This window comes from Giraffa tippelskirchi, chromosome 3 (genome assembly GCF_054371585.1).
Source record: "Giraffa tippelskirchi isolate mGirTip1 chromosome 3, T2T-mGirTip1v1.2.pri, whole genome shotgun sequence".
NCBI classification, from domain to species: domain Eukaryota; kingdom Metazoa; phylum Chordata; class Mammalia; order Artiodactyla; family Giraffidae; genus Giraffa; species Giraffa tippelskirchi.
Window position 1 is genome coordinate 101528539 of NC_137277.1, and position 19806 is coordinate 101548344.

The 19806-nt window shown below is 39.7% G+C and overlaps 1 protein-coding gene across 17 annotated transcripts in view; it reads right to left on the bottom strand.

The window, feature by feature from the left end:
- The window catches only part of GPD2 (glycerol-3-phosphate dehydrogenase 2), a 246551-nt gene that overhangs the window by 104190 nt on the left and 122555 nt on the right, over nucleotides 1–19806 (bottom strand). For 15 of the 17 annotated variants that reach the window (XM_081580561.1, XM_081580576.1, XM_081580560.1 and 12 more), the window contains one exon: nucleotides 18754–18863. In XM_081580561.1, the coding sequence (XP_081436687.1) occupies nucleotides 18754–18855 (102 nt within the window). In that variant the 5' untranslated portion in view covers nucleotides 18856–18863. Of the gene's footprint in view, nucleotides 1–4999; nucleotides 5049–18753; nucleotides 18864–19806 lie in introns of all 17 variants that reach the window. The other 2 variants (XM_081580574.1, XM_081580575.1) reach the window with 1 other exon arrangement.

Consider the following 19806-nt stretch of genomic DNA (forward strand, 5'->3'; position numbering starts at 1 on the left):
TCTAACTATTGCCTCCTGACCTGCATATAGATTTCTCAAAAGACAGGTCAGGTGGTCTGGTATTCCCATCTCTTTCAGAATTTTCCACAGTTTGCTCTCCACCATGACCTCTCCGTCTTGGGTGGCCCTACATGGCATGGCTCATAGTTTCATTGAGTTAGACAAGGCTGTGGTCCATAGGAATGACACTAGTCTTAAGAAATAAAGTTGTCAGGGTCAATAGCTTAGAAAAACAGGTAAATATCTGTTTTTTCCTCCAAAATGCTGATACTAGGTTCATTCACTCTTTTGAACAGTGCTCGCCACTGTTGCTCTAACAGTTAGTTATCCACAGATATGTAACTCCTATTCTCTTTTATTTAAATCATAGCAGCAGCACAATTCATAAGGGTAGGTTTCTTTTCATTCTGCTGTAGGGGCTATGTCTGAAGCTCTGAGCCACAAGACCAAGCTTCTTCCATAAAAGGTGATCTTAGCTCTGATCAAGAGATTGTTCTGATAAGTGACTTTTTAATTCATTTAAATAAAGCAGACCACATTGCTCCTTACAATTGTATTAAATAATTATCAGGCCAATTGGATTTTAATAAAAATAAATCTAGAAGCCACAGAGTACATTGAAAGAAACCTGGATTAGAATTGCAGAGTCCTGCCTTAAGTCTTAGCACTTGTGTTTACTAGTAAAGAGATTTTTAACTAATTATCTCTCTGACCTTGTTTTTTTTTCCTTTGCAATATGGAATAAATCTCCTATGAAGTCTCTATCTCTATATCTCTGATTTACTCTCAGTCTGAATAGGATAATGAAATGAAAGTAGTTGGTAAACTATTAATCACACCAAAGAGGAGTTGGATTATTGTTAAATAGATTCCTTAGTAGCAGGGAACAATAAACTTAACAAAAGGTTATAATCAGGTTCCATAATTTTTCAGGTAACTAATTCAGATTCCAAGCCACAAAAATCTTCTGCTTCCTTACTTAACTCCTCCTAACTGTCTGCTAATAACCATTCCCCCATGTTCATATTTACTTGCATTTAAGGTAACAAGCTAAATAACTGTCACCAGCTAGGCTAGGTGCTGGGGAGAACATAACGCCTTTCAGTCATGGTCTCTGTCTCCTTTCATCTAAGGAGAAGGATATATACATACACATACACACAGTAAATACACACAAGAACAAATGACAAAATAGAGAAGGGCGGGGGGGGGGGGAGCACCATGCTATGACCATTCAGATTAGGGAGGGAGAGTCTTTCATCTGAGAGTTTCAACTGGGCCATGACAGATGGATAAGACTTGGACATGAGACTGACAAGTGACTAAACCGCTAGAGCATTTTCACACATCAAAGGAATTGTGCTGACATTTGCTGCTTGGTAAGTTTCCTAGAAATAGCTGAAAAATAAATGTAGGGACTCTACTACAGTAGAGTTCATTAGAAAAGACCCCATTCTACTCTGCTAACAGGTGGATATTAAAGTCAGCTGAACCTCTTCAGCAAGTACACTAGATCAGATGGACATTCCTTTTGCCCATCTTCCACCGACTATGCTGTTTCTCCTGTCCGCGTCCCCTGCCTCATCCTTCTCAAGGGCACACTCTAACCTGTTTCATCTTAACAAACAGTAAAAAATGTTTCTTACATATGGTTCTATCACTTAGCCTAAAAATTCCTAAAATATCTGTATACCCTTGCTTTTTTTACCACCTCACCTTCCATTCAGGCTTCCCAGGTGGCATTAGTGATAAAGAACCCTCCTGTCAATGTAGGAGACCTAAAAGGCACGGGTTTGATCCCTGGGTCTGGAATATCCCCTGGAGGAGGGCATGGCAACCCACTCTAATATTTTTGCCTGGAGAATCCCGTAGACAGACAAGCCTGGTGGGCTACAGCCCATAGAAGCAACTTAGCACAGCACCTCCTATTCACTCCCCATCTCGGTTTAATATGGATTTTCAGGTGTATACCAGCACCACTGTCATGACCTCCACCACCAACACTGACCAATATCTGTTATGCTGCAAAATCCAATGTGCACTTGTCATCCCTCACTTCAGCTGTCATCTCAGCACATTCACTCACTTCATCATCTGGAAGACGGCTATCTGAGATGAAACCACCCCACCCTCTCTCTCTCTCCCTCCAGCTCTTGAACCCAATCTCTCCTAGTTTCCTTTGAATGTCTGTCTTCTGTGCAACTTCAATCACTGAGGTTCCTCTTGGGTCTGCCTATTTACTCTTCTCAGTTCACTGATAACTCTATCTAGGGAATCTCATCTTTCTCCGTATCGTCAGATATGTGGTATACCACACTGACTCTCAACTGTGTTCCTCTATTCCAGAACCTGGATACCAAACTACGTAGATAGAACCTCTATTTCAATGTCTCACATATATCTCAAAATTCAACTGATACAGTTTATCTCCCCAAACCTTTTTCCCTATGAGTTTTCCTCATCTCGGTAAAGGCATCATTACACATCCAGTTGCTTGTGCCACTTTCTTAAGTCTCATATCTGATCAATCACTGAGTTCTATAAATTCCAACTCCTAAAGAATTCTCACATCTAGTGACATCATCTTCACTGCCCTCTTTCAATCCAGGTACCTTCCCTTTCCTCCATACTAAAATGATATTCTCCTACAGGTCTTCACACAGTTACCATTCTTCCCTCCAAATCATTCTCCATACTGCAGGTGGGGCAACCATTTAAAAACCCAAATCATGTCATTTCCATCATTTCCACGTGTAAAACCCTTCAAGAGCTTTCAACTCACTATGAGATAAAGGTAAAGCATCTTCACTCTACTTTCTAAGATCATTCATAGTTTTTCAGAGTAGCTTAAAACAAAGAAATTCACAATACTAAGGGTTGGTGGTGATACACACAACTGGAACTCTCTTATATTGCTGATGGAAATTGCAAAATAATCTAGACATTTTGGAAACAATTTGAGAGTTTCTAAGGACTTTCCAGGTGGCATTAGTGGTAAAGAACCTGCCTGTCAATGTAGGAGACACAGGAGATGCGGGTTCAATCCTTGGGTTGGGAAGAGCCCCTAGAGTAGGAAATGGAAACCCGCTCCAGTATTCTTTCCTGGAAAATTCCATGGACAGAGGAACCTAGCAGGCTACAGCCCATGGGGTTGCAAAGAGTCAGATGAAACTGAACACACACAGTAAAGGTAAACATACACTTACCATACAACCCCCCTGGCCAAGGTGATTTACTCAAGAGAAATCAAAATCTGTGTTGACACAAAAACCTATAGGCAAATATTTACAGTGGCTTTATTTATAATTTAAAAAAATCAGTAAAAACATCCTTCAACTGGTGAATGACTAAGCAAACTCTAGTGCATCTATGTGTTGGAACTAGCAACAAAAAGAACACTTCTAATAGTTGTGACAACATGAATGGATCTTGAAAGCATTATGCTAAGTCACAGGCTGCCAAATTATGGTTTTCCACCCAAATGTGGCTGCTACCTCTTTTAATAAGGTTTTATTGGAACATGGCCACCCACAATCTTTCATGCGCAGGGCACGACTGCGATAGCAGAATGGAATTTTTTGCAACAGAGATGGTAAGGCCTGCAAACCTAAAACATGGACTACTTGGCCCTTTACAGAAAAGTTTGCCAATCCCTGTGCCAAGTGAAAGAAGTGAGACTCAGAGGTCTATATAGGGCACGATCCATTTACGTGACATTCTGTAAAAGCAAAAGTATGGGGTCAGAAAACAGACCTATCATTGTCAGGGTTTGGAAATGGTAGGGGGGTAATTGACAACAGAGAGTACGCTTTTGAGGATGATAGAAATGTTCTATATCTTCACAGTAGTGGTAGTTATATGACCAAATGCTCTTGTCAAAATTCACAGAACTGTGTATTATAAAGGGTGAATTTTACTGCATGTAAATTATGCCCTATAGATATCTCAATAAACTTGACTTAAAAAATAAGTAACCATGTACACAGCAATTACGTGCCAGGCATTATTATAAAGGTTTTACTTTTTACTCATTTAATCCTCTCAATAACTCTTTGAGTTAGGTACTACTAGGATCTCCACTGTACAGAAAAAGGAACTGAGACACAGAAGTTAAGTCCCTGGCCTGTGATTATACAGCTGGTACATAGTAGAGCTAGGAACTGAACTTAAACAGCCTGGCGACAGCGACTTAAGTTTTAACGTTGCTGCAAGATTGTGTGTGTGTGTGCGCGTGTGTGCGTGCGCGCACGGCTTTGCAACCCCATGGACTATAGCCACGAGGCTCCTCTGTCCATGGAATTCTCCAGGCAAGAGTACTGGTGATTCTACATACAATTTGAGAAAAAAATAAATAAACAGACTAAATAGTTTTAATAGGATGAGATATTACCAGTTGCCAAAAACAGAAAGCTTGGGGGCTTTTTTTTTTCAGTATGGTTCTGTTGTGGAGGTTTTGCTGCATAGTCCTTCCAAAAATACTTTTTTTTTAAATATACGGCACTATTGAGGGTAATTTATTTAATTTCTGACACTACATTTAAAATAACATTTTATTTTTGTTTATTTTTTTTTCATAAAAGCTGGAAAGTGTTGCAACTGAGAAGCTAAGCACCAAGTTTATTTTAGAGGCAGTAAACACAGCCTAAGGCCCTCCTTATAATTATGACAAGAGAAAGACTCATTTGGGCTTCATATGGCTTTGAGTCACAAAAACACATCTGCACTCTACCTTCCCTAGAAATATGTTGATTGAGGAGAAATAAGAGAAAATCAGCAGGAATAAAACAGTAGCAGTAAGTAACAGCACGTTTTAAGAAAAGAGGCTTTTGGACTCCAAATTTTCCCAGACCTGATAATAAAACTGCCTTGTTTAATCAAGACAGCTTGATTAAACAGAAATCTGGGAGACAGACTCCATTAGAAGACTGATCCTGAGATTCCGGGAGAAGCCTTGGGAAAGCAATATGCCCTAAATCACCTGAGAAGACACCTTACTCACCACTATACTTCCTCATGCAATCAGTGTGTAGTGCAGGCCCTCAAGGAGTCTATAGAGATTAGAGGACAAAACAAACAGACAATTATACTACTGCTTAGTAGATTAAAGAGAGAGAAAACGTTGTAGAGCCATAAGAGGTATCCCTGACCCAGACTTGAGAAGGCTTCATAGCTAAATCAAGTCAACAAAGATTCACAGGCATTAGCTGGATGACAATACCAGATATGCAAGTAGACACAGCATGTGCTAAAACCATAAGTCACTGTAGTGAATTGGTCAGCACATTACTTTCTTTAAAGCATGAGTTACAATCCAATATTTAAAAATTGTTCTCCATATCTATGAGCCTGTTTGTTTTGCTACATTTGTTCATGTTTTTTAGATTTCACATATAATTGAAAATATACAATATTTGTCCTTATCTAATTTCACTTAGGATAATACCCTCCAAGTCTTTAGGGCTTCCCTGGTGGCTCAGACAGTAAAGAATATGCCTGCATTGTGGGAGACCAGGGTTCAATCCTTGGGTCGGAAGATCCCCTGGAGAAGGGAACGGCTGGCTACCCACTCCAGTATTCTGGACTGGAAAATTCCATGGACAGAGGAGCTTGGTGGGCTACAGTTCGTGGAGTCACAGAGTCGCACACAACTGAGTGACTTCCACTTTCTTTCTCCAGGTCTACCCATGTTGTCACAAATGGGAAGATTTCATTCTTTTTTTTATGGCTAATATTTCACTGTGTGTGTGTGTGTGTATACACCAGATCTTCTTTATTCATCTGTCAGTAGACACAGGTTGCTTCCATATCTCGGCTATTTTAAATAATGCATCAGTGAACACTGGAGTGCATATATCATTTTGAATTAGTGTTTTTGTTTCCTTCAGATAAATACCCAGGTCACCATAGTTTGGGTCGGGGGATAGCAGAAATAGGTGAAGAGGATTAAGAGGTAAAAACTACCAGTTATAAAATAAATAAGTCACAGAGATGTAATGTACAACACAGGGAATATGGGCATACTATATATGACATACAATACTGTAACAATTTTGGCACATAATCTGTATGTTGGCATATATCGGTTATTTGGCACATAATCTACAACAAATCACTATGTTGTATACCTGAATCTAGTATAATATTGTGTCAACTATACTTCAATTTAAAAATGATATAAATAAATAACAAAATTTGTTATATTTCAGATAAACATTAAGGTTTCTATCTGAGATCAATCTGCTGAAACTGAACAGTGGCTGCTGCCCTTAGGCAGGGCTCATGCACCCTTGTTAGCCCAGGATTCCCATTCACTGGCGTGACACTTTCATCCTACCAGTCTGATCCCTTTAGGCATACAGGCTTGCCAAGCTTGGCCTAAAGACAGGACAAGCCCAAGACCACTTCAGGATCTATTACCTAATTCAGCCCCTGAGTCTGAGAGCCCAAGACACAAAGCAAACTGTCTTGTCCCTAGCCTAAGTCCAAGCGCAGCTACCAAACAGGAAAAAAATTCTTATCTTGGTACAGTTAGGAGAATATCTAGTATTTAATATTACTTTGATGTTGTTATCTCTGATTATATTTAATTAAAACGGGCTGTGGGGAAGTAGGTAGTTTTGTTTTGTTTTTTTAAACTCGTAAGCAAAGGTTCCTCTCCATTTTAAAAAAATAAAATTCCTCCAGCATTCTGATAGCAAACATATAGCTTTTGTCAAGAGACGGGCACATAAAACACTTATATAGAATTGAAAGCCAAGTTCATAATCTTTGAGAGTTTACATCTCAGAGAACAGAATGGGATTCAGAATGAGATCAGTTTTACTATGTCTGTACACAATTAGACTTGCAAATTAAAAAAATATATATATCCTAGACATTTGCAACTTCGGGTGAGACAGAAAACAAGACCTAATAATTAGTGTCTACTTCTGAAAGAAGTGCATATTTAAAGATCACAGGCAATTAACAGCCAGGTTGTCCTGTAATCATGTAGAGTAATAATTGGAGAATAAAGTAGGGTTTCAGGCAAATCACTTCTTACTGAAACTATCACTCTCACTCTTATATTTTGTGGTTCAGTTCTATATTGATAATGGAACTTTTAGATTTAAGGGGAATTGCTTCATGTTTTGTTGTCACTGAAAAATACTATATTTCTATATTCCTGGAAAGGAAATGCAATAAGCATCTCCTTAGAGTGAATCTCAAGCTGTCTTAATGACCTTTCAACTCCTGAATCACTTTGTGATTCTAAACAATGATGTTGCTCACATTTCTCAATGTAAACAAACTGGGTGAGGGATTCATGATTACTCTATAGGAAGAGTGGCTAATGGGTCACCCCTCATCTCCACTGGGGACCACAAGAGAAAATAAGACAAGTCCATCTTTCAGAGCGGGGGTGGGGCTGAGAAAAGAGCTCTGGCTCACCTTGAAGGTGCTATCTTCCCTTTAAGTGGCTGTGATTCCTTTGAGAAATCACAGAGAAGTTATTTTAATACAAATCACAACCCAGCCAAATAATTAAATTACAACACTTTTTTATAGCTAAAAAGCAGGGAAAATACCCTTTGGCTCTGTCTGAATCTACTTCAAATAAAATCACATCACTACATGATCTGAGGTCTGAGAGATATGTTTTACCAGTTAAGTATTTTAAAGACAGAATATGTGTTCAGAGGTGTCCAAACTTGATATTGGGTTTCCCAGGTGGCGCTAGTGATAAAGAACCTGCCTGTCAATGCAGGAGACTTAAGAGACAGGGGTTCGATCCCTGGGTGGGGAAGATCCCCTGGAGGAGGGCATGGCAACCCTTTCCAGTATTCTTGCCTGAAGAATCTAATGGACAGAGAAGCCTAGAGGGCTATGGTCCACAGGGTTGCAAAGCATCAGACACTACTGAAGTGACTTAGCATGCGCGCGCGCACACACACACGGAAACTTGATATTGCTCTTCAGTTGCAATAGCGTACTGAGGATAAAAGGATCTGGAAAGGGAGCCTGAGAGCAGTGAGGGAAGAAGAGCTGCTGCGAGCCCACATACTAGTAAGTCAGGTCCCTTGGGTCTCACCATGACACAGCAGGGCGCATCCTCTGACCAATGACGAAACTGAGTTTTGTTATTCCTTGGGCAAGTAACTGACAGAATCGGAATCCAATCCCATGTTGGACTCCGAATCACCTGTCTTCATCTCTGCTAAGTTATCTTGCCCTCCATGTGTGAGGTACCGAGGGCCCTAGATCACCAGTCTCACTGGCACCAGCAATGCAGGGAGCTGCTGATGGCAGCCAGAGGAAACGGAAGTCCGAGGGAAGTTGGTTTGCCCAGGGCCAGCCACACTGGGCAGTGACACCCAAGGATTCACCTAACAGCATTTTTCCTTAAACGTTTCCATGACACATACATTTGGAAATGGACACAGAACCGAAATGGGACTAACTGTCCCCCTACCCTCTCAGGTGAATCAAATGTGACCCAGGGAGCCAAAGGACCACTTCCAAGCTTCACAATCCAGATGGCCCTTGGCTGCATTTTAATTATATGTTCAAAATACTTTGGGGTATAATTTATGATGCACACTTTCCATTTCTCTGTGAATTATTTCATCAGATATATACATATTTATAACTTTTCTAGTTTATGCTCAGAAGCATATAATTGGATCTCAGAACTCCTTTGTTGAAAAAATCACACATTTTGAAATAAAGCAAGTAAAATTATTTTGCCTAACATTGCCTAATATCTTAAAGTGTCTACATTCTTAATTTGCAAACTCTACCAAAAGGAGGCCTACCTAGCATTAACACAATTTAACTATTAAGCTGGAAAATGGGAAGAGGGGAGCTAGTGGACTTTTCCCAAAGCATTTACAGAAAGTTTCCTCAGTCCCACAATATTCCTAAAAAGTTTCTTAAAGAGGCCTTAAAATGGATAAATAGTTGAAAGTGAAATGCAAAGTCAAATCAAAATGAATGTCAACGTCGCTCAGTGAGCAACAGCCTAGAAGCTCACCAGCTGTCAACGCTAATCATAGCTCAGTCGTTGACTCACTGTGTGACCTACCACAGTACAGTTAACCTCTCGGATTTTGTATGCCAGCAATAAAATAGCATCGCAAACTCCTTGAAGGCCTGATGTGAGTTACAACTCAAAGATATCGCCATGGCCCCACTCTGGGAGCTAAGTGTTAAATAAAAACCAAAATTAAAAGGAAGATGATAGGATGCACTTCAAAGAACATTTCCAGCTCTGCATAATTTCAGTGCTTTAATGAAACATGCCTCTGAGAAACGGTTAACCATATAGAGTTAAGAATAGTTTCAACTGGCCACCTGGAAAATATAGTGTACTGAGAATCCTCATCAAACTTTAGATATATCAGACACAGCCCCAACATATTTGGTTGTGTTTTTAAGAAAAAAAGAGTCCTTCCAGGAATCTATGCATAGGATTCTAAACAAGAGAAGAAAACAGATACTACAGTCTTTGACATAAACTCTAAGGATAGAACTCTCACAAAAAGAAAAAGAAAAAAGAAAACCACACAGCTCATTTGTCAAACTAGATTAGAAATTAAAGTCAGGACACAGATTTAATGACTGGATGTTTATCAAAACTTTTCTCTTCTTCCTGAGGACACTACTGGACTACACTTCCCACCTTCCTTACAGTTGGCCAGAAATGATCTAGTGAGTGAAAAAACTATACAACATGGCAAAACCACGAGAATAAAGGGATACAGGTCCCTGAATAACTGCAGGAAACAACTGCCCACCTATTCACTTTGAATTGTAATGTGAGCAAGAAAGAAACGTTCACTGGGATAAGCCAGAGCTTTGGGAGATGCTTAATACACCAGCTAGCTTAACACACAGATATGAGATACGTTTAGCACTGCAACTCAATATTTACAATTCCCATACTTTGTTCAGAATCATCTTCTGACAGGTTAGGACCCACCATTTATAGAAAAATAAACCATAGAGATGTTGCTGTTGTTTAGTTGCTAAGTTGTGTCTGATTCTTTGTGACCTCATGGACTGCAGCATGCCAGGCTTCCCTGTACTTCACCATCTCCTGGAGTTTGCTCAAACTCATGTCCGTTGAGTGCATTGAGATAAAGCTCTAAAAGGACAGAGAATCGAATGAGAGCACCAGCAAACCATGAAAAGTGAGAGTGAAAGTTAGTCTCTCAGTCGTGTCCAATTCTTTGCAACCCCATGGACTGCAGCCCCACCAGGCTCCCATGGGATCCACGGAACTCTCCAGGCAAGAATACTGGAGTGGGCTGCCATTTCCTTCTCCAGGGGATCTTCCCAACCCAGGGATTGAACCCAGGTCTCCCACATTGCAGGCAGACTCTTTACTGTCTGAGCCACCAGGGGAGCCACTAGGGAAGCCACCAGCAAAGGTGCAGAGATATTTCTACTTTCATGGTTGACATAATGCTGATGCTGATGGCTCTCTAAGTAGGTAGGTGAACCTTGAAACCTATTATTCAACCACTAGTCCTTTCTCCTCTTAAATATACAGTCTTCATATGCTGTCTAACACTACCCAACAGCCTTCTCTGTTCATAGAGAATTTCTCAGGCAAGAACACTGGAGCCAGTTGCCATTTCCTACTCCAGGGGATCTTCCTGACCCCAGGGATCGAACTTGCGTCCCTTGTGTCTTCTGCATTGGCAGGTGGATTCTTTACCACTGCACCACCTGGGAAGCCCATTCAACACTACAGTTCTCACCTAAACATTAAAATCAACAAAAATGAAGACTGTTTAAGAACAGTTGCTGTTACAGCACTCTGTAAGATTTAAAAAAAAAAGAAAGGCTGTTCATGAACCTATAAAAAAGGCCTCTGGAGATGAAGGACTATTTACTCAGAACAAACAAGTCTGGTAGCCAGAATTGCCTCTGGTAAGCATAAAGCCAATGAGTCATGTGATAATTGCAGCTTTATCAGTGCTCAGGAAGATTTCGACTGATTTCAAATCCACATACTCTTTAGCTTAGCAGACAGAACTGCTGAGGTTACAACCGAGGTTAAATTCTTAAAGATATTAAGCACCTGCAAAAAATAGTTATATTCAACCAAAGATACTATTGAAAAGTGACGCTTAAGTAGAATCTTCGCAACTGACATTTTCTCAGTTGACATCATGTCCTAGATGGTATGCTTATGATTTTAAGTATAATTTTTAAAAATTAGAGCATTTTTAGTTTTACAGAAAAATTGAGGGGACATTCCAGAGATTTCCTATATACCTCCTGCCCTCACATAGGCAGAGCCTCCCAGATGATCAACATCAATCACCGGAGTGGCACAATTTTTACCAAAGATAAACCTGCACTGATACAGCATAATCACCCAAAGTTAACAGTTTACTTAAGGGTTCATTCTTGGTGTTAAACACTCTACGGTTTTGGATAATATATTACGACATGTATCCATCATTACTCTAAAAATCCTCTGTGATCAGCCTACTCACCTCCCTGCATATATCCATGGCAAACACTGATCTTTTTACTATCTCCACAGTTTCCCCTTTTCTGGAATGTCATATAGTTGGAGTCATACAGTATGCAGCCCTTTCAGATTGGCTTCTTTCACTAAGTAATATGTATTAAGGTCCCTCCATGTCTCTTCATGGCTTGATAGCTCATTTCTTTTTTAGTGCTGAATAATGTTTCACTGTCTGGATGGACCACGGTTCATTTATTCATTCACCTACTGTTGGCCATTTTAACTGTGTCTAAGTTTTGGCAATTAAGAATCCGTGCACAGGTTTTTCTGTGGACATAAGTTTTCAGCTTCTTTAGGTAAATATCAATGAGTGTGACTGCTGGATCATATGGTGAGAATATGTTTACTTTTGTAAGAAACCACCCAACTTTGGTGTTACAAAGTGGCTGTGTATTTTGCATTCCCACCAACAATAAATGAGAGTTCTTTTTGCTCCACATACTTACTAGTATTTGGTGTGCTTATGATTTTGACTGTGCTTATAATTTTGATTTCTTCTTGACCGATATTCATCTTAACTTCAAGTTTCTCTAACCTCTACCAGTTTCTCTGACCAGCAGTGAATATAAGCAGCATTATGCCAATCAAAAACTCAGCTATTTAAAGAAACCTATGTTGTATCTTTCTTATTATTCCTAACAAGGCTAGGTCTGTCTATTTCAAAACTTTTATATCCTATATGGGAGAAAAGAAAGAAGTATAATGGATACTAAAGACCTGCTAACATGTTAGGTCCTGTGATGACTGGCTTGTATATTTTTGAGTTGGTTAGTGCTTGGCATGGGAGTAAAGAGACATTATCCTTACCTTATAAAGAAACTAGAGTTTTGGAAACTTTCATAACCTGTACATAATAACACGCTCATCAAAACTCAACCATACTTGTATAAAGACACATTCAGGGAATTAAGTACCTTTTCATTTGGGGAATTTATTAAGATAAACCCCAAAGTAGATCTTACTTCGACTGGATGTAATCTTTCCATTTTCTGCTGTTGCCCCAATCTTATCTTTTGAATTCTGAATCATCGGTACTAAGAGTCAAAAGGTTGGTCTACAGAATCTCTTACAAGTAATGTATTGAGAGAGAGAGACTGAGATTAAAACAGTGTTCTCAAAATTCCTTTGGATTTTAACTATTGATACATTGCTTTGCCTATCATTAGCATAAGTATTTTTCCTTACAAAGGTAGTATAGGTTTACCTATAATTCAACTCACCTAACACTATCAACTCACTAACATCACCACTACATTTTTATCATGTTCCCTTAATTACCACGCATAACAAAGTAAACTATAGCCTTTAGCAATTCACTTAAAATACAATGAATTGCTATTTCTTACAAAGTGAGAGGTTATTTTGCAAAGCATGAAGATCCTGTCATTAACCAATACTACTACATCATTGGGCTTCCCAGGTGGTGCTAGTAGTAAAGAACTCACCTGCCAATGCAGGAGACAAGAGACTCAGGTTCGATCCCTGGGTCGGGAAGATCCCCTGGAGGAGGGCATGACATCGCTCTCCAGTATTCTTGCCCGGAGAATCCCAAGGACAGAGAAGCCTGGAGGGCTACAGTCCATGGGGTCGCAAAGAATCAGATGCAACTGAAGTGACTCAGCATACACGCACATACTACATTAGCTTTGGGAAGATATAAGTCCAATTGCATTCCCTTCTAGCTAAATTCTGATTTATCCCCAAAAACCTGATTCTCCCCCTACCAAAAAAACAGAGCTTTAAAAATTTTTCACCATAGAATAACAAATAGTATTGTATTTTATATTCATTAATTTATCAAAAATATTATATTTGTGTAACTTTTTAGGAACATATCACCATATAAATCAAGTCTGCCGTAACTGACATAAGCTTACATACAAAAAAAAAAAAATGATGGGAATGTCACAGAATTTATTACTTATAACAGGAAGAGAGTTTAAGCCAATAATTGGGGTTGTCTACCTTGATATTGGCTCATATTCAGATCAGGAATCAAGGAAGAGAGAAAACAGAAGGGTGTTTGTGTGACTGTTTTCACCCATTCTACAAGCTCAGATGAAGGTCATGCCACTTGCTACTAAACCTCAAAGTCTTAATTAACATGGTGTCCCTGAACCCAAGGGTCTCCAGTGATGAGAGCAACTTTCCTGCTAACTACAATCACACTTCATAATCAAATCACCTGGGAACAAGCTAAAACTTTTGGTAAGTTTACTATATTCTAGGAACTCTCCCATGCTTTAATGGTCTTCAACAGTCTTATAAGGAAAGTACCACTGTTTTCCCCCATCTTGTAGATGGTGGGGGTGGGGGGAGGGTTGTTGGCCCAGAGAATTTAAGAAAATTGCCCATTGTCACTCAGTTCTTCAGGAGGAGAGCTGGCAGTCAGACTCAGGCAGCCTGCAAAGATGTTCCCAAGATTGTGTTCCTGTCCTTTCTGTTGCTGGTGAACAGAACATCAATGAGAATCTCTCATTTCCTGGATTCTAATAATATCACTCCTCACACTGAAAAGAGACTCCCTGCCTATGAGTGGTGCAGAAAAAAAGTTCACATCCGGGCTTTGAAAAGCTGTCTGTGGTTCTCAAGCTTCACCTCAGAGCTGCCTCATGAAGCCCACACACCTCCAGAATGGGTAATGGAAGGAACACCCCAGCGCGGTGTACGTGAGACGGCCACCGTCAGACCTAAATAGATCTTTGTTACATCAGCCACACCGCTGGGGTTAAAAAGAAGCCCACACTGTCACATCAGTTTCCAGCTAGGCCCTAGAAGGTATAAAATAAACATGGAGTTTAATTTTTTTTTAAGTTTCCAGAAAAAGACCCCCAGTCTCTACGGCAAAGATAAAAGTCTGAGGCAGCCCTCTGTGAAAACTCTGCATTCCTACCCTAGTTTTGCCCCCATTCTTCCCATCGTCCTGAGGAACCCTCCTGCAGCCCTGACTATAAGGCTCCCCACACTGCTCCTTAAGCTACCTCTTAGTTACCACCTCTTAAGCTCATAACTTAAACTCCATTCTCCCTCCAGCTTGGAATTAGAAAAGAAAGCTGTCTCATGAAGTGACACTTACCTTTCACTAGACACCAAGGAAACCCTAGAAGAGCAAACTGTCCCAACAAGAAGACTGGATGTCTTCCAGGTCCCTTCCAATTAAAGTTTATTATTAAACAGACCTATACTAAACTCTCTCAGTCATGTCCAACTATTTACAACACCATGAACTGAAGCCTGCCAGGCTCCTCTGTCCATGAAATTCTCCAGGCAAGAATACTGGAGTGGGTAGCCATTTCCTTCGCCAGGGGACCTTCCCCCCAGGGACTGAACCTGGGTCTCCTGGATTGCAGGCAGATTCTTTACCTTCTGAGCCACCAGGGAAGCCTCCTATACTAAACAACGAATGATAAATACCTTGCTCTGGAAAATCTGCACACCAGTGCAGGGGTGTTTGCTTGCTACATACTGGTGGGATTTAAGACGGTGCTGGGGTGTTTATACCACACTACTCAGCCTCCTGTTCCTTGGTATATGGCTAGTCTGGGGAGAGAGAAACATCAAGAAGGTCTGTGGAAACTCGGTAACCTACATGTGGGTGAGGAAATGAGAGGGGAAATGCAATGAGTAAGAAGCCTCTTTAAGACCACTCAAAAAAAAGTCCTACAGACTTCCCTGGTGGTACAGTGGACAGGAATCTGCCTGCCAATGCAGGGGACATGGGTTCAGTCTCTGGTCCGGGAAAATACCAAGTGCCGAGGAGCAACTGAGCCCACGTGCCACAACTTCTGAAGCCCGTGCACCCCAGAGCCCGTGCTCTGAAACAAAAGAAGCCCCTGCTCACGGAAACTAGAGAAAAGCTCCCGTGCAGCAACGATTACTCAGCACAAACAAAAAATAAATAAATCACTGCTCTAACAGCCAATATTTTTTGAAAAAAAGAAGAAAATCCTACATGTACCCCTGGAAGCAGCCTGGAGTATAGATGCCATTTGTGGCCACAAACCTCCTTCCCTGCAGGTGGACACCGTCAAAAGAGGCCAACATTCCATTCATCTTCTCTCTCCCCGTCAGCTTTCTCACTGGAATTGAAGATTTAGGTTGCCAGCTCCAAAATATAATAACAACAACAACCACAGCTCTCTCCTTAGGCCATGATCTCTACCTTTTCCAAATGTGACCTTATTTATCTCAAAAGAAGAAAAAAATTCTCTTGACTTGAGTCAACCGTAGAGACTATTCACTACTGAAAAACATAAGTGTTAATAATATGCTTGCATGAAGAAAAGTCACACCACAAAGTAGGGTGGAACAAAAAAATCCTTACTATCACCTATAACCTCCAACCTGCCCCCGAAAATGCTAGTCTTCACAAATATATCTATTTCCTCACCTACAGCAGCTTTTTATTCAAGCAACTGAGTAAAAGGGAAGTGAATCACATTTTAGTGAATTTCACTGTTTTCCATTTAATTAATCAAAATAAGGTATATATAATATTTCTCTTTCTATCCTTTTCCTTGCAAATAAAAGCTAATTTCAAAGAGTTTTGTGAGCTGACCTGGCACCAAAACACTTACAGAAGTATCCATCACCATAGGTGCTGAAACAATTGACCACCTTTTAGAATCAGCCTGCTTGTATTTAGAATATGACCTCTGTCTGTATTTTAGGAAGGAAGTTTTGTACCAGGAATATCAAAAGAGCACCAGCTTGGGGCCAGGGGAAGCAGTGCTTCAAGTGCAGGACTGCCAGCAAAATGTGCCTGAACTTAAAAGTCAGCCGACTGCTTTCTCAGCCATCAGTACCTTGGGCTTTCAACACTAATTTATCACTAAAGGAGGACGGTTTATTGGTTGGCATCATCTCATAAAAATGGGGGGAAAAAACATAAAAAACACAAGCCAATACTTTGAAGCATTGCTCTCTAGAAAAATAAGAGCACACCTAGTCATATTTAAGGCCACAGCTTCTATAAAATGTAGCCAAACAAGGGGCATCAAGGGACAGCATTTCTTGACTATTGAAGTCAGGAAAATTTCCTTCCCTAGAAAGGCTCTGATTGGCAGATACTCTCTGAAAGAGGACAGCTGAGGCCTGTGGTCATTTATGTCAATGGCTCGACTGAGCTGGTCTTCCCTCCACACATACCCCTTTCTCTTTTTCTGCCAATCCCTATGGCTATATCCAAACCTGCTACCAAAACCATGCTCATGGCAGTGGCTTTAAGGGACAGGAATCACCACAAAAGAATACATGCACTCGGGCAGTGTCTCCTGCAGGTCGTTGACAGAATATGCCTATGGTGATTTTTCTCAAAAGAACCTGTCAGATTAAAATTACAAATGACTCAGAACTGCTGGTATCCGTTTCATCTGGCTATTAGGGTGGTCAGGATGTCTAACTTAGGAAGGAGAAAATGACAAAATGTCCAGGAATCAACAGACCCTTGCTTGACTTGATTTTCCTGACTAAAATTAACCCCTAACTTGATGGACTGGAGGCAGTATCCACTGCTTATTCTATTGAGAAATAAAAGAGAAATCAAACAACAACAACAACATATTTCTGAAACAGTATTCCCTAGGTACAAAGTTAAGTTATAAATTCTGAAATAGAACATGCTTACTATGGTTAACAGACATGAACCATGTACAAATTTAGCAACAACTCATCATATTAGATATCGGGACCTCTGGCACTGGCATTTTCCTGTATCATTTCAGAGTGTACTGGTAAAGATGGCAGACGAAATCTAATCTGTTAAAGTCCATGTCCCAAACAGAACTGCACTTCTAAAATAGCCTCAGCAGAAACAACATCATCTTTTAACAGTTATTTTTAAGGAACCAAGGAAACATTTTAAAAGAAATAGTACATCAAGTGTGTTCAGGAGTGAGAATGAGCTTCAATAGAAAGTTAGTTATACCTGCAACATGTATACTTAGGGAAACCTTAAGAGTAATACGCTCACAGGGAACTCTGCGCAGTGTTATGTGCCAGCCTGGATGGGAGCAGGGTTCAAGGGAGAATGGATACATGTATATGTATGGCTGAGTCCCTTCCCTGTTCACCTGCAACTATCACAACATTGTTAATCAGCTATGCTCCAATACAAAATAAAAAGTTCAAGGGAAAAAAAAAGAGTAATGTGCTCACAGTTAAGAATGGAAAGAAACAGCACAACCTATATCCAATACTGTCCATCTTTTGGAGGCAGAACTAAAAATTAGCTTCTTTTTTTTTTTTTTTTTAATATACAAGCCAGCAAGTTGATTCTTCCTAATATGTGTTTTTTACATGGCAGTTCTCATTCAGGACACGGGACTCCAAGCAATGTGGCTGGCTCTACCACCCTGGAGCACAAAGGAACACGAACAAGAACAAGACAACCCAGGCAGGGCTGAAGAGTTCTCACAAAAATGTAGGATATGAGTAGTTCACAGCCCAACTGCAAATAGTTTCCCAAATTCCTTCATCTTCGTCTTTGAATCTGGAATGAACCAACCAGCTGGTATCACAAAAAGTCCTAATGACGTTGGAAAGAGGGGACAGGAGATTAATACTAATTACTGAGTTAGTATTTCAATCCTGAAAAGAACAAAACCAAAAGTTATTTCCTGGCAACAATTTGAACTATGGGAAGGCATAGCTGTAGTGCAAAGGGGGAAAAAATGGAAAGAAACCAACACTCTGAATTATTTGTAAACTTCATGCCAATTCCCTTTTCATAGCTTTCTCCCACTAAAAATTTTACCCAATATAAGTAATAATGCTACATAACTAAACTACATAAGAAATAAACCCAAAATTTTGAGTTGGGTCTTTTGTGTAGGCTCTTTCTTTTCCCATTTCCTTTCTCAGCTGTCTGCCTGCTAATAAGACAAACTCTTGGCAGGAACATAGAAGGTATCCAGACATTTGGATGAATTAGACAAAGAAAGTCTAAGTGAATAAACCATGGCACTCGGAAATGAAGCAGTCTTTTAAAACCAAAGAGCCAAAACAGAGGCTAAGTAATATAATGCTTTCTGATAAAGAAATTTACTTTTTAAAAAATGAGATACACATAGTTCTCAATGATCATTAAGGCAATATTCTAAATTAGTGTCTTTCAGATCAAGTTGAGATAGTAATTTCTAAACAATACCATCCGCCTACACTTGTTTCATATACAGTGCTTTAACAGACTTAAGTTTCATATTATAATCAATACATGGATAATTACTTACTTGCTTCCTTTTGTAATGAGCAAAATGAGAGAGGCCTAGAACAGTGGCAAGAGCGCCTCCTCCAACAAGAATAGTCCCTTTCACTGCCTTTTGAAATGCCATTTCTTAGCCTAAAAGGCAAAAAAAAAAAAGGAAACAAAAAAGTTGAGATTTTTATCACATAATAATCCAATAATAAAAAGAAATTGTATAGATTATAAAATTATGTTAACAAGAAAGAAAAACAAGCCATAAGGAATTTATTAACATACCAGTTTGTATACCACAATTCAAAACCAACACACAAAAAACCCTAGGAAATTGACAACATAAAAGTTACCGTCCAATAGGAATTACAAAAAGGAAAATTCAGAGACAACTGAGGATATTTAAATAGTATAAAGTCAAGAGAGCTATGAAAAGAAATGTCATTGTGTGTCTGACAAAATTGCAAGCTGTACTTGCAAATTTGTTCAACCACTAATCTCCTCCACAAAAAAGAACTAGTTGAAGTCTTCTGTCATTCAACATCACAATGAACCTCAGGCCTGCTCCGCATTCTTTGGCAAGTGTTTAATTCCGCCCTGGTACAACTCTCTTCCAGAGTTTTCCCCTTCCGAATAAACTTCTCACTAAAACTGAAAGCCAACACACTTACATTTCTATTGCTGGAAGAGTCTACACTTTACAGATTAAAAAGTAAAGGAAAACCATGCTTTGACCCTTCTACAAAATGACAGATCCAACAGTGCTATAATTTCTTTCATTAAGGAAACTTTTAAACGAATGAAAAAGAAGGTTTCTTCTAATCAGAGTTTGCATGGCACCACAATTTCAAGGGGAAACCCTCTAGATCCAGCACTCCTTTATGCTCGCTGTATATTTCTAAATAAAGTCTTGCACTGTGTTAGCTATCGCCTTTCTTTCTGCTCATTTGTTTCAAAAAAAAAAAGTCCACTATTGGATTGATGGGATTTCTTGATTTTTTTTTTGTTCGAGGCCTTATACATTCTAACATTTTCCAGAAACCAAAAAAAAAAAAAAATGAAAATTCCACTGAAAAACCTATTCCCT